Source organism: Streptopelia decaocto (genome assembly GCF_964273445.1).
Source record: "Streptopelia decaocto genome assembly, chromosome: 9".
NCBI lineage: Eukaryota > Metazoa > Chordata > Aves > Columbiformes > Columbidae > Streptopelia > Streptopelia decaocto.
In genome coordinates, this window is record NC_138664.1 from 14,724,115 (window position 1) to 14,738,199 (window position 14,085).

Below are 14,085 nucleotides of genomic sequence, written 5' to 3' on the forward strand. Positions count from 1 at the left end.
TTTCTTCTCATGTCATTAATGAAAAATCAATTAGCTCTGCACCAGTTAATTTGAGATTAAAATACTGACATAATACTGAAATAAGGTAAGCTTTAAAGAATGTGTATTGTGGTGGCTGTACTTCACCACAAGCACTTGCAGTGAGCTGAGAAGTAATTCTGGCTTATAGTATATGAATATTACGGGGTTTTTTGCAGCGGAAATATGTATTGATGGGAAGGTTTTGAGCATTTTATTTACATTGCAGATAAAGTGGGAAGCTGAGCAGACTTCCTGTATAAAAGTCTCCTATTTTTAGTAAGATAAAAGTATGATTAACACTTTATGTACCTTTCTGCTGTTACATAAGGCATTTCTGGTTCTTGAGCTAATTAGGCAGAAATGGGGCCAGCTAGAAAAATAGCTATGCAACTTCTCCGTATAGTGAGCAAGCATGATGGTGCTGCTTTATGAGGAAATAGTTGTATTGTTAGTAATGCTACGCTAGCCTGTGAGGGAAGGATTTTTTTGCTCTAGAGTGGCACGTGAAGGTTATGTATGCATGTGCTGAAATTACTGAGTATACTGAAGGACAAAGAACTGCTAGGAATATGAGACTTGCAGCATATATGTAAAAGTAATAAAGAATAGACTTAAGAAAGGAGAATAGTAATGGCAAAAAAAAAGAAGTTAAAAGATATGGTAATTACAGTGTTTAATAAGCAGGCATCAGAGTGATCAGTCTTGTAGCCTACTTAGTAGCCATTTGTATTAAGGATATGTCACAATATTTCTTTGCTTTGAATGTTGACATTTATCTAAAGATACTGTGCATTTAAAGAACTAGTAAATTAGTGTATAATATTCTGAAAAATGTTTCTTTCTGATTGCTGTGAGAAATTAAAGTAACAGATCTTTTTAACCAAATCAGTGTTTAGTTGGTTAGTGCTTGTAGTTACTAAAACTAACTTTGCTATTTCTGGGAAATTATATGAATGGAGATCTGTGTTGGGGGTTTATTTATTTACAAAACCTTTATAAAAAAAACCTCCAAACAACACTGTATCAGGTTTTTCCTCCTTTTCCTTCTGTTCTTCTGAGGGAACATTTTGCTGTGCGAGTGGGAGAGTATTGAACAAGTACGAAATTGTGACTGCAAATAGATGATATTGTTTTACCGTTTGCTGTAAAAGGCTGTTGTCCTCATTAAATCTGGGGTGACCAGATGAAGCTCATTCAGGAGACAGAGGAGAGTTGGGCCATAAGGATGATGGTAAAACAGCTGTGTAGTTTAGTGATTCATTTACAGGTGAAGGTGCAAGTGCTTTCAGGGGTATATATTCCAATCTTTTGCACCAGAGCGCAGATTCATAAGCAATTTGTCTATTTTTGAAAATTTCTCCCATCATGCACGTCTACTGGAAAGTATATTTCAGATGTCTCAGCTACAGAAAAACTGTTACCTTTTAACCTGGTGTCACCCAGCACTAAGGGGAAAGGCAGGTTCTTTTCGGGATACTTGGCAGAATGATGATGGCACTAAATTGTAGTTACAATAAAAGTTTTGTTTCCTTAGCAGGATATTATGATTAGTATAGCACAGAATTTATTATTAGAGTGGCACAGGACTTTTACAAGGAGAATCAATATAGTACAATCTATAAGTAGTGTAATACAGAATTTATAATTTAACTAATTTCTAGTTACCTGGGCCTCTGTGGGTCAGGTCAAATCTTAATATGTGATTTGCTGTATCAACATAACAATAAAATCATATAAAAGAATGGTTACTCACTAGGTCCCTGGAGGAAGTGGACAGTGGTGGGGGTGTCCTGGGTTCTGGGGATCACAGTTCTCACTATTCAGCAGTAGTTCTGGTCCAGGTTCCCACTTATGTTTTCTAACTGCTAGATTTTATAGACAGTGTTCTGTGTGCTGTTACGTTCCCACGGGGGCATCAGGAACACCTGGTTGGCCAGGTGCCCATGACCTTGAAGGCCAGCAAGGAAGGGAGTAATTGTCCTGGCGCCCAGGAATCTTGAGTCTGATAGGGAGGGGACAGAGAAGTCTGTCTGGTTTGTCTGCCTGGTTCTCGGGATCTTCAATGCCTGAGAATGAGGGGAAAGAGAACACGTACGTGACCAGCTTGGTCCTAGGCAATGGCTGCTTGCCTCATAAAACGGCATTAATGATGCTAACTGTATTACCAGGGTTGGGAGCGGGGGGTGCTGGTCACACCTAGTTCAAGAAGTTTGAAAGTTGAAGAAGGGAGTGCTCATTAACACTAGTAGGATATCATTATTTTATCCATTTCAAGCTGAATTACTATCCAGGTAATTAACTCACCAGCACAAGGTGCTGTAGAGGCACATAATACCGGCAAGTTCAAAAAGGGATTAGAAGCACCTACAGCTGTCCCTGAGCAAGGACTCAACCAGAAAGTTCTCTCTGATGTCTGTAATATTGTTGTGGATGCTGGGTTGTGCGAGAGGCTTCAGCTACAGATTGTACCCTGAATTTTCTACTCTGACTGTATAGTTCTGCCATTTTGCCTCAGCCAGGCCTTGGTCTGTTCCAGTGAAAGCTTGGAACTCAAAATAAGTCATCTCTGTCCCTGGAACTTGGCTGCTTACTTTAAATCTCTTCTGTTTTCACTTATGGCTTTGTCAGACTGTATCATTTGAAACTGTGTATTTTAAACCTCCTTCACTATCTTACTTGTAATATTTAAGCTAGTTAAACCCCATGTTAATTGCAAAATAGGTGTAAAACATCGTTCAGGAAGGACAACAATCAGCCAAACATAAATTTGGATATTGTACTAGTGTTATTTATGTCCTTGGTGGAGTACTTGGGTTGATGATGATTGATTTAATTTCTGAGTTATGCCATGATCTTTCAGAGTTAAATAATAGTATAATTATATCTGTTATACACAGTATAATTGTATATATTATGCGTGTTATACTGTGCAAAGCTTAGTGTCTTGCTTATAACTTCTGGATTATTATAAGTATTTGATTCTAAAACTTGCTTCCCAGAACTACATGGGGTCTGTCAACAGCACCTCGCAGCTGTAGTTCTGAAATAATCTCACAACTTTCTGGGGAAAAGATATCTTCGTTTACTGGTGTAAATATTGGACTACATTGTATTAAATTATCTTAAAAGTTATATTCTGCTTAATAAAGTACTTCAATCTGACAGATTTACTGTCTTTGTGATGTAGGACCTGGAGGAAGGAGTGTTTTGGCTTTTAAGGGATGATGATTATTTTGAGCATGTGCAAATTTGGATTCAAGCCAGTATAGTTTACCCCTTCTGCTCGGTTGATTGAGCACTAGGCCCTATCATAAACCAGGCCTTTAAAAGAAAGAAGCTTCTGTAAAGAAGTTACTGCTTATTACTGATTTTCAGCTATGTACAAAACCTAATTACTGACTGCTGTGGATGAGTTTCATTTGTTTGGCTATGCAAAACTTGCAAAATAAAATTTAGTGGTTTGCATGCACTATAAAATATTATTTGTGGATGTGAGTAGGGGAAAAAAACAGAATTCAGCAGAAACTAATAAAATTCTTGCTGTAATTTTCAGTAAAGGTTTTGTTTTTAACCAACTCATTTAAAATGTAGAATGAGTCTTTTATTGGTAGCCCAAAGGCTAATTTAGTCACAAACAACTAGAGTATAATTTGCTTGTTGCATTTTGTTATTCAGCAAGATGAATAAGCCATGATGGAGAGAAGCTGTATGTACCTGCAGGAGGATAATTTTCTGTTTGTTTTACAGCCACAGGTGTTCGTTATGCGGAAAGTAGTACAAAATACTACTGATAGATCTGCGTAACTATTTTGCTGCCAACAGTCCAGTGACACTTCTCCTTGAAGGGGAGATTACCTTCAGCAAGTGTAGGATTAGTGTAGTCTACAGATTTAGCTGTTCTCTTGCAGGGTCAGGCATTTAGATGATGCATTGATGAGTAAGGTATCCGTATTTGTACTTAAGTAAGATCAAGTTTGCTTCAGGTTCATTCCAGATGGAAGATGACTGGTACATGCATAAAAGAAAATAAATGAAATATTCCTTGTCATGGTGGACTATATAAAAACATTCTGTGTGGTGGACCACAGGGTGAAAAGTCATACCGAGAAAGATGTGCAAGTATTCTGTCATCTGGTATATTTCTGGATTTCTATTTTTTTTGGTTGTTTTTTTTTCCTTGGGTGTTGGTATGTTTTGTAAATTGTGCAGTACATTAGAACTGGGGGTTACACGAAGACCAAATTCTGTTGGAATTCTGCTGTTCTTAAGAAATTCACTTTAAAAGTGTGTAAATATATATCAAGTGTATTCTCAGGTAGACCTAAAGGTATAGGCACCTTAAAGATATATTCAGCTGTTTACTGCTAATGTGTAGCCTTGGATTCACCAGGTGGCTCCTAAGACTTACATATGTGGTAAACATTTGAGGCATGTGAATGCCTCAAAATTCCCTAGAGCAAGTATTTTTAGAAACAATATAGCAAAACCTCTGAAAATCCATTTGTTTTACTTCTGCGTGTCAGTCATTTCACTAAAGAAATTTTCCTTCTGCTTTACAGGTTTGTACACTCTTAAAATTCAAGTCAACCATCTTGAACTACTCCCACTGACATACCAGTAAAGTTCATCTTCAGGCACTAACTTAACCCACAAAGTTACATTATGTGGAACTGCAAAACATCATGGCTTTGCTAGGAATAGGCTTGAAGTAGTTCGGACCGGCAGACTTGAATTCTAAGTGCATTTTTCAGGGAACATTTTTCTTCTTAACTTTGGTACTACAGAACATTTGAAAAAGACATCTTAAATTTCACTAGTTTTTTAGTTTTGTTGCAGTTTTAATTCTTAGTTGCCATGTAAATGAAATGCTCTAACGCTAGGATAAATCCCTTACACACATGCTTGCTGAAGTTTCAGGGACTCTCCTATGCAGCCCTGTTGCTGCTTGGGTGTTGCAGCCCCTGTCTTCCTGTTGGCCTGTGGAGGGGGCTGTCCTCTGAGACCTCATTTTGACAGAGTATTTCAGAGACTTTTCTTTGGTTTACTACTATCCATAGCTCTGCTTTGGAGGAGCTTGTCTAAATCAGAATAAGCTGGTGTGGTTTGCTTGTGATGTTTCAAAAACTGTGTTAATCTTCCTTGTAGTAAAGTATGAGGAGAGGCAAAAAAAAACCCCAGTAAGTCCTGTTGACAATGAAACATTGGGTCTTCATACTTAGTACTGCCAGCTCTGTGGCTAATGTCTGACTGTGCAAGAGCTGCTCAATGAGCATTACTTCAGTGTTGCTTATGCTGTTGAAGTTTTGCTGTTCAGCTGACTTTTTATTGTTCAAATTATATATAATTAAGCCAGTTTGTATTGGCCAGCTGTCTTAATTTGCATCTGCTGTTCTCCAAACAACTGCAGTGTTCTTAAAACACGTATGCAAAGTCCCCATAGATGTACTTTTCCCCTTGGCATACTTCTGATAGAACTCACTTGAAAGCTCTTTGTATTTAATAGAGGGTACAAAGTTGTGTATGATCACACCTTATTACGCTGCTAACAAAACTACAAATATCTTACTAAATGCCTTACAGATATTTCCATAGTTTAGAGGAGTTTTTTTCTGCTTCATTTTGAAGTCAGTGTGTACTATGGGCTCCTTGTATAGGATGAAAACCCCATCAGTTTGTGCTTTTGACTTGGGAGGGCGCTAGTAGAAAGCATGAGTAACAGGAAACAGCATACAGTTGAACTGTACGTGTTAGATCCCACTTACAGCAACTTTGACTATTTTCCTAAAGGTTTTCTTTCTTATTTTGGAAGTCATAAAACCTGTTCATTCCGTAACAGTCATGATGGTTTCTACCATCTGTAAAATGTCTGTAAAATCACATCTTGGCTAAAGATTTGCTTAAAGAAAGCGTTAAGTAAAATGAACTCTCAAGCCATGACAAAGGTGAGTATCTGAATAGTGTAGCTGTTCAGTTGAGAATTCCCTTTGGTTTTCGTGAGATAAGCTCATGTCAGAATTTAGGTAGAGATGCACGCTGAAATTACGCAGCATATGATTTTTGTCCTCAAGAAGGTGCTGTTTATTTTGAGAAGTAATAATCATACTTAAATCTAAATCTTCCTGCTTTTGCACTTGTCATAAATTTCAATAAATATTGAGCCAGAGGACATGTGAACTCCCAGGAGTACTCTCAAACTTACTGTAATTCAGAGAGGCGCATATTTATAAGCACAGAGAGAGGGGTAAAATAGTTGTTCTGTTTCTTTTTTCTCTCCCCTAACTGACCTTCCACCAGCTGCTTGGCTAGCTGGTTTTCTCTGAGCAGCAGCTAAGACAGTTTTGCATAAAGAAGCTGTTGCTTATTTGCCCATGACTTACAAGATGTCAGAAGCATGAGATTGACATACTTCTGAGTGCGCTGATGCCTTTAGCTGCTTTTCTTTCACTTTGAGTAATTGGCCTCTCTGTATTTTCAATTTTAGCATGTGACTTTATTTTTTAGACACACTAACTTTTTCATTTTTTCCTAAAATTTTCATGCAAGTTCTGAGAATTAATTTAGTCATATTACTTCCGATTGTAAGAACTTGGTGAATATCAATATTTGGAAGCATCACTCTTTCAACGCTGAGGATCAGTCTCTCTGGGATCAGTATGACCAGAAACAAAGGCTGTTGGAAAATAAGTATTGCAACTTGTTTTTTCAAAATCTAGAGATGCTGATACTTGGGTGGGGGGGAAATAATCTGCCTTGCCTTGTCATTGGGTGGAGAACAGCTGAGAACAGTCAGTCTATATGGGATGTAAGTATTGACTTGAATGAGAGCAAATTCTTCAAGTACTTTTCTTGAAGAAATTTGCAAATCTCGAAATGGTAGTTTGCTATTTCTGAGATGTCTAGTTCATTTATTTAGTAAGTTCTTTGGTGCTCAGTGGTATTGCTCTAGTGAATAATCCATAGCTCAGTTTCAATGTTCTAGAAAGCTCAGGTTTGTCACCGTCAGTATTACAGCTGTAGAAGTGTGTTCCCATATGTCTGGGTATTAGGCTAGAACTTTAATTACATATCCTGAAATGGAAATTGTTTCCTATCAGAACTTGTCTCTAAATTGATTTTATGGGGTTTTGGTTGTTTTTTTACCATTGATGGTTTCATTTTAACTTGCTCTGTCTGCTATACAATTGTGAATGCCACTGAAAGTGTAGGTGTAAAGGTGTTTATAAACACCAATGTATTTGTGATCATTTTGTTGTAGAAATAAAATATATTAGTTGGTGCAACATTTTTATCCTGTTGCGCTGTTTAACAAGCCACCACTGCTTTGCTAGTTTGTTTTTTTTCAGTTAAGTTATTTAATGTCGTTGGTGTTACAGCTAATAAAATTCACTGTAATTGCTTACAATACACAGTAGAATGCAAGCTTGAATACCTTCTCCCATCTTCAGTCTCCTTCCTTTTTTACTTGTATATTTACAGCACAATTGCTGATTTGAATAACTACATCTTTTATTTGACAGTTGCAGCTAAAGTTTTGACATAAACTATTAAATGATCTACCTATGTGTATTTTAAGTCTAGGAAAAAAGTGATCTTTTACAATGACAGCTCCTGAGATGGAGTATACTAACTTCATTCTTCCTGTTTCCTCATCAGGAAGTATTGATGAAGATGTGGTGGTGATTGAAGCATCCTCCACTCCCCAGGTCACTGCTAATGAAGAAATAAATGTTACCTCAACAGATAGCGAAGTGGAGATTGTCACGGTTGGTGAAAACTACAGGTGAGACTTGCATCTCTTTGTATTAATACGATTTTGCTTTACTCCAAATTTGCCGCAAGTCCCAACCCAAACAAAAAAACCCCACACCACACAAACAAAAACAAACAAACAAAAACCCCCAAACCAAAGCTTTGCCAAAGCATGACAATTAAACTAATCTGGAATTGTTAAGGTGGTTGTAGTTCCTGTGTGACTAATGAGCAGAATTTTGCGGAAGCAAAGCTGTACTGAAGTGGAATTGAAGTGTAAGCCAGTTGCGAACTGCTTTTTGCCCTGCAGGAAAATAAGCTGATCTTGTGAGTTGCACAGATAGGGTTGAAGGGAATACAGGCAGAACAGAAATGTAGACTGATCTCCATGGTGATTTGTGCAGTGGGTTTTGTTTGTTTTTAGTGAAGTCATTCCCTTTTCTTCACATTTTCCTCTTCTGAGTTTCTGAAGTCTGAGTACATTGTTGTTCCAAATTGGAAAATAAGAGCTGCTTGATTTATGTAAATACTGGAGAGGCCAAGGTTTTTGAGAGTGAACTGGTAAATACAGTACTGTAAAAATATTTTTCCCTTAATTAAAGACAGTATCCTCTTAACTTAAACTCCAAAGCATCGTTGATTTGAGTGGGTTTGTATTGCTAAATTGAACAGAATGGGTGCTAAGTGTTAAACCCTTGCCTTAGGTATGGTTGCAGGCTTGTGATATTCTCTCTTCAAGCCACATTTCATTTAAGTGTTACATATAGCTGTGTTCTTAGAGGAGATGAGGGAAATAAAGTTCAAGAGAGAAAAGTCCAGATATTTTGCACTTTTAGGACATTTTGGACATTTTAATTGAAGTATAGAAACTATCTTCTGAAGATATTCTGTCACAAAATAACATGCAAAAAGAGCTTAATGTTTACAGATTTTTGTCTTTATGCTTCTGTCATCATTCAGACAACTGTTCTTTCACACTGTTTTGGAGACTCTTCATTTACTATTAACAAAATTCAAACATAACATCAGATATAACTGCTGCGTGACTGCAGTTTCAGGGTTTGACAGTGAATTTTTTTATGTTACCTGTATGTATTTAAAGGAACATGGTTCCATGACATTTAAACTCTACCTATTGGTATTTGCCATTGTTACCTGGTAAAGGCTGCAGTAAGGTTCGTAAGTACGCATCTAGTGAATGCAGAGTAGTGGTGTATTTCAACGTAACAAAAATGCTTTTCTAATGATAAAAAAAAAAAAAAACTTCAAATAACTTCTCAAACAGTGAGGGGGAAAAATGAATAGTGGCAAAATGTAGGTCAATATTTAAGATGTTACCTTTTTTTAAGGTCTCGTTCAACACTTGGACACACAAGGTCACACTGGGGACAGAGCTCCAGTTCTCATGCTGCACGACCTCAGGAACAGCGGAGCCGCAGTAGGATCTCCACGGTCATCCAGCCCCTGAGGCAGAACGCAGCAGAAGTGGTGGACCTCACAGTGGATGAAGACGGTAAGTTGCAGTTGTCTGAGAAATCTCTTCCTTTTTCAGCAACAGTATGATCACTGTAAGGGAAGTGAAGTTAATTGCATCAGTTAGAACAGCATTCTGTGAAAAAGTCTCAATTATTAAAAAAAACCCAACGTCATTTCCAAGTCTGTCAGAAAATCCTCTTGCAAAGTTCCTTGTAAAATAAAAAGCTTAGCCATTTCCAGTGGGTCTACTAGATCTGATTTTTCTTCCAAAACAGACTTGGGTGTGTGGTTGAGGGCTGACTCATCAAGCAGAAATTACAGAACAGGTTGGAACTACTTCTTTAAAAATATGCACTTCAATACAATACTATAAAAGGAAAATCATTGCCTGTGCTTTGGAATAGCTGCTGTTCTTTCAAGCCTTTGAGTAAAAATAATTTAAAAAAGAAAAAAATAAACAACCCCAACCTAGTAAAGTACGTGAGGTTCCTGAAGCTGTAGCCTTTCATTGTTTCCTGACCTTAAAACCTACTGGCACTTAAGTCTATTCCTGCTGAAAAACATAAGAGCAGGTATGGTCAGTTGTTCAGAGAAGGAAAAACAGAGCTCATGTTCATTTTTGGAGGTTTATTTTTGTTTATTTTGTTTTGGGGATTCATTGGGTGAATGCTACTGTTAATGTTTTATAGAAGTTTGGTCCTGTTGTGGTTGTGGTTCCATCCCCGAGTGCATTACAAGCTAGTATCTTGCAAATGTTGTATTTTTCCAGTTGTCTTGATTTTTGGAGTGTGTTGGAGAATTGGAAGGGTTTGGAATTGGTGTTAGTAGTTTGATCTTTTTTAAGAAAGAGGATGAGTTGATCTACAAATTCTTTTCTGTATGAATTAACTCTGAAATATTGCAACAGCTCTATCATTGAAGGAGAGGAGGCTTTAATTTACTCTTTAAACTGAAATTACAGATTTTAGTCTTAAACTGAGGAGCCAAATTCTTGTACCAAAGAATGAACTTTTACTTCTATAATGTGTATATTTAAGACTAGCTGTTTCCTCCCAGCCTGAGGAAATACATTTTTAAGATGAAGCTTCCAGGATTTCTGGATTGTTATTTTGCGGTTTAGACATCAAATTTCACACATGAAAATAAATGATAAAAATTCTGAACTAACATTGTCACAAGACACAAGTTCACTTTATCATAACTTTATTAATGTCTTCAAAGATACTGATCTTAAAACTTCGCTTAGCTACTTCCATGAGCCTAAGGCTCATATCTCCATCTGTCTTCCTGGGTTAATGTATGTGAAGTGTGTTGAAATTAAGTTTCTGTTAGCTAGGAGTTGGCAATTGACCAAGCATACTGGCTGTTACTGGTTTTGGGGGAGAGAAACAGAACTGTCTGTATTGCTGGTGGTGAGTCAACACAGCTCACAGGGTGACTGCGACTTGTGTGGCTGCAGCGCTCCGTTCAGAACAGATCAGCATCCAGCCTTGAGCACAGGGTGATCATGTATCAATGTATACATGTCCTATATACTTGCTGGTTTTTTTCTGAATTTAAACATTAATGTATTTTTTCAAAAATGTTTTCCTTTAAATAAAATTAGTGTCTTGGAATGCCACATTAAAATCCAAAGGAGTTGATATGTAGGTATCAGATCATGGTTTTTTAATGTGATGAGTTGGAAGACTTGAAGCAGGGGATGTATGTTTATTCCCTGGCTCACTGAGTTTCTGATATACCTTCTAGATATAGAGAGAAATCTTGAAAGCTAGTCATATTTTATTTTGAGACAGTGTAAGAGAAGTATTTGAAGTGTCTTGATGCTTTTTTTCCTGATATCCATGCAGACGTTTTTACTAAAAAAACCCGAGCTGTTTCTGAAGATATTCCCTTCTATGGTATCTCATCTTCCTAGTCATGTCATTGCCTTGTCAACAATTAGAGACATTTCAAACTTAGAGTCAAAGGCAGACTTTTTCAAAACTAAATATAAATTGTGCCACTAAGTATCTCTTAAAATTTTCATCTGTTAACGATTGTGTGGTAGGGAACAAGATTTATCAAGTGGTTTGTCTATTTCCCTGGATCCCATTAAATATATTGCTGACTATTACCTTTACAATACGCAAAATAAACTTGTATGTACTTTTAACAGGTCTCAAATACTGATTTAATTAATCGGCTTTTAATGTGTATTGAGACTAGAAACCAAGTTTATCTTGCTATAGCCTTGAGTACTAGGTATCTATAATGACCCAAGTTTGTAAAGTAGCACTGCTAGTTTAGATGTGATGCTGTTCTTGGTTAGTTATCTGTAAGTTTTCTGTGCTTTGGAGGCATTAAAAAATGGTAATGCTTAATCATAGAATAGCTTGTGGATTTATGAAAGATTTCAGCAAGAGTTTTCATCATAAAGTATCAAAGTAATTAATTTCATTTCCAGTAGCGTTTTACTCACTAAGTAAAACTTGTTATGTCAGATTTGATTGCGAATTGATTTTATATTAATTCTTAAAATTTGAGTTGATTTAAAAAGAAAGAAAATTATATTTTTTTTTCCCACACACGAGTGAAACAGAATTAAAGCTTAAAGAACATAAAGGCTTTTTGTTTTGCTAGAGCCAACAGTTGTGCCAACCACGTCAGCCAGAGTGGAGCCGCAGGTGGTGAGTTCTGCTGCCAGTAGCAGTGCTGGTGCGTCTACCTCAGCGCAGGCCTCTGAAGTGGCTCCCAGCAGCTCCAGCAGCCAGCCCTCTGCAGCTCCAGACACTGCGACCAGTCTTCCCAGTGGCGGCTCTGCTGGGACTTCAGCTGGAGGTACAGAATAAGAGACCTTTCTAAACTCGTGTTGTGCCTCCTGGTACAAAAGAGGTAGAGGGACTCTCTAGATTAAACAGCGTGTGAGCTTTTAGTACTGAACATAACAGTAATAAGTTGAGAGGACAGGAATCTGGAAGAGATCATTGATTTCTCCCCAAAGATGAAGGAAATTGTGCTGCAGCTTTCTGCCTTTGCCACTGGAATGATTTGGTTATACCTAATGAACCACATCTTTGCTTTTTGAGAAGGTAGGATGTCGTTCACAGGAAATTGTCTTCCATTGCAGTGTGTTACAGGGATGGGGTTTTTTAATGTGTATTGTAAGGAAGTGAAGGATGTATATAGATTTCTTGAACCACCCCTTGCAGATCACTGGAAGCACATCTATACAGATCTGTATAGATACTGACCTATAATAGAGCTGTATATACAGGTAGCATTCATAACATCTCTGAAACATGGATGCTCTCCCCTGTCTGCAAGTCAGGTGTGTTACAAAACATCTGAGCTGGCCACAGTTGCACCAGAATTTGAGGTCTCTGCACACTAACTACAGGGATAGTCTTTCCTCCTTTCCCTGCTGATTGCATGCCTCAAATCAGTGAAATAAGGTAGGTGTCAGTTTTTGGCCTCTTGTGGTTCCCATGAGTACATAACTTGAACCATTCAGTTTTGGTTCATTTGGCAGACATAACTAAATGTTCTTTTTTGTATCCAGTTTGGGTTTTTTTAGTCTAGATCTGTTTTTCAATCAGTTAATTATTTAATCATGAAGTACAATTTTTCTATTTAAGACACTGCTATGGTGATCAGCTTTACTGATTTCTTTCACTTCAATATTGACTTTCTTTATCTTCAAGATGAAATAAGAAGAACTGCATCTAATACGACACTGGAAACTGGCCCTCCAGCCATGCCAAGGTTACCGTCGTGCTGCCCTCAGCATTCTCCTTGTGGAGGACCTTCACAGACTCATCATGCCCTGGGGCACCCGCATGCAAGCTGCTTTCAGCAGCATGGCCACCACTTTCAACATCACCACCACCACCACCACAACCCTCACCCAGCTGTGCCGCTGTCTCCTTCCTTCAGTGACTCCAGCTGCCCTGTTGAACGGCCTCCTCCAGTGCCTGCACCTTGTGGAGCGAGCAGCAGTTCTGGCACCAGTTACCATGACCAGGCATGTTTAATTCTTGTGACTCTCCCTTTGCAGTTTCAAGTTGTTACAGATATTAGAGAATAGAATAGGATGCTGAATTGTGGATTATTTATTCTCTTGTTGTGTAGCAGGCACTATAGAAGGGAACTAAAAAAAAAATTTAAGCTATAATGTATGAAAACAAAAAATTGCAATTTTGAAAGTCATAATCCAACAAGTAAGCATTGACAGCTGACATTCTCTTGATGACTGTAAGATGACAGTGGCTGTTTAAGCAAACCAAACATAAATACCTTGAAATACACTCTGCCAAGCATAACAGTTTTGCAATGCAAATAATCGAGTTGCTTTAAGGGAAGAAAAAAATAATCTCTAATGTTCTGTTTATAAAAGGTATGAAAGAGTTGCTTTTCTAAAAGCATTGGGTTTTAAGATTCTTTAAGTAACTAAAATCACAGCTCTAAAACAATATGGTTATAACTAAGAACAATACTGTACAAACCTAATTTACAACATGCAGAACTATGAATCTTTCTGGTTTAAGTGTATTAGGTACAACTGAAAACACTAAAGTGTTTTTCTTGCCTCCAAATATTTCAGGGCATGTAGCTGTAATATACTCACTGATTAATGCATCATAGGGTTTTTAGGGTTTTTTTTATACAATCTGGTGTAATGAATTTTGTGTGTCTCACCAGATTCAAGAACTTAGGAGTACAAACTGTTAACCATATCTAAAGTATCTTCCAAGGTTGAGCCTTAAAACTTTAAAATTTAGATCCCAGTTGCTTGTGATAGTATTTATTTTTTTATCACATTATGTCTGAGGGTGACTTTGTTTTCAATGTCTGAAGAAT

The 14,085-nt window shown here is 37.4% G+C and overlaps 1 protein-coding gene across 9 annotated transcripts in view; it reads left to right on the forward strand.

Annotated features, from left to right (window-relative positions):
* RNF111 (ring finger protein 111) overlaps nt 1–14,085 on the forward strand; it is a gene marked incomplete at its 5' end in the record, with an annotated part of 55,411 nt that overhangs the window by 23,047 nt on the left and 18,279 nt on the right. For all 9 annotated transcript variants that reach the window (XR_014184849.1, XM_082060925.1, XM_082060920.1 and 6 more), the window contains 4 exons: nt 7,675–7,801; nt 9,120–9,283; nt 11,869–12,066; nt 12,930–13,249. Coding sequence is in view for 8 of the 9 variants with exons in the window: in XM_082060925.1 (XP_081917051.1) it covers nt 7,675–7,801; nt 9,120–9,283; nt 11,869–12,066; nt 12,930–13,249 (809 nt within the window). The remainder of the gene's footprint in view (nt 1–7,674; nt 7,802–9,119; nt 9,284–11,868; nt 12,067–12,929; nt 13,250–14,085) is intronic.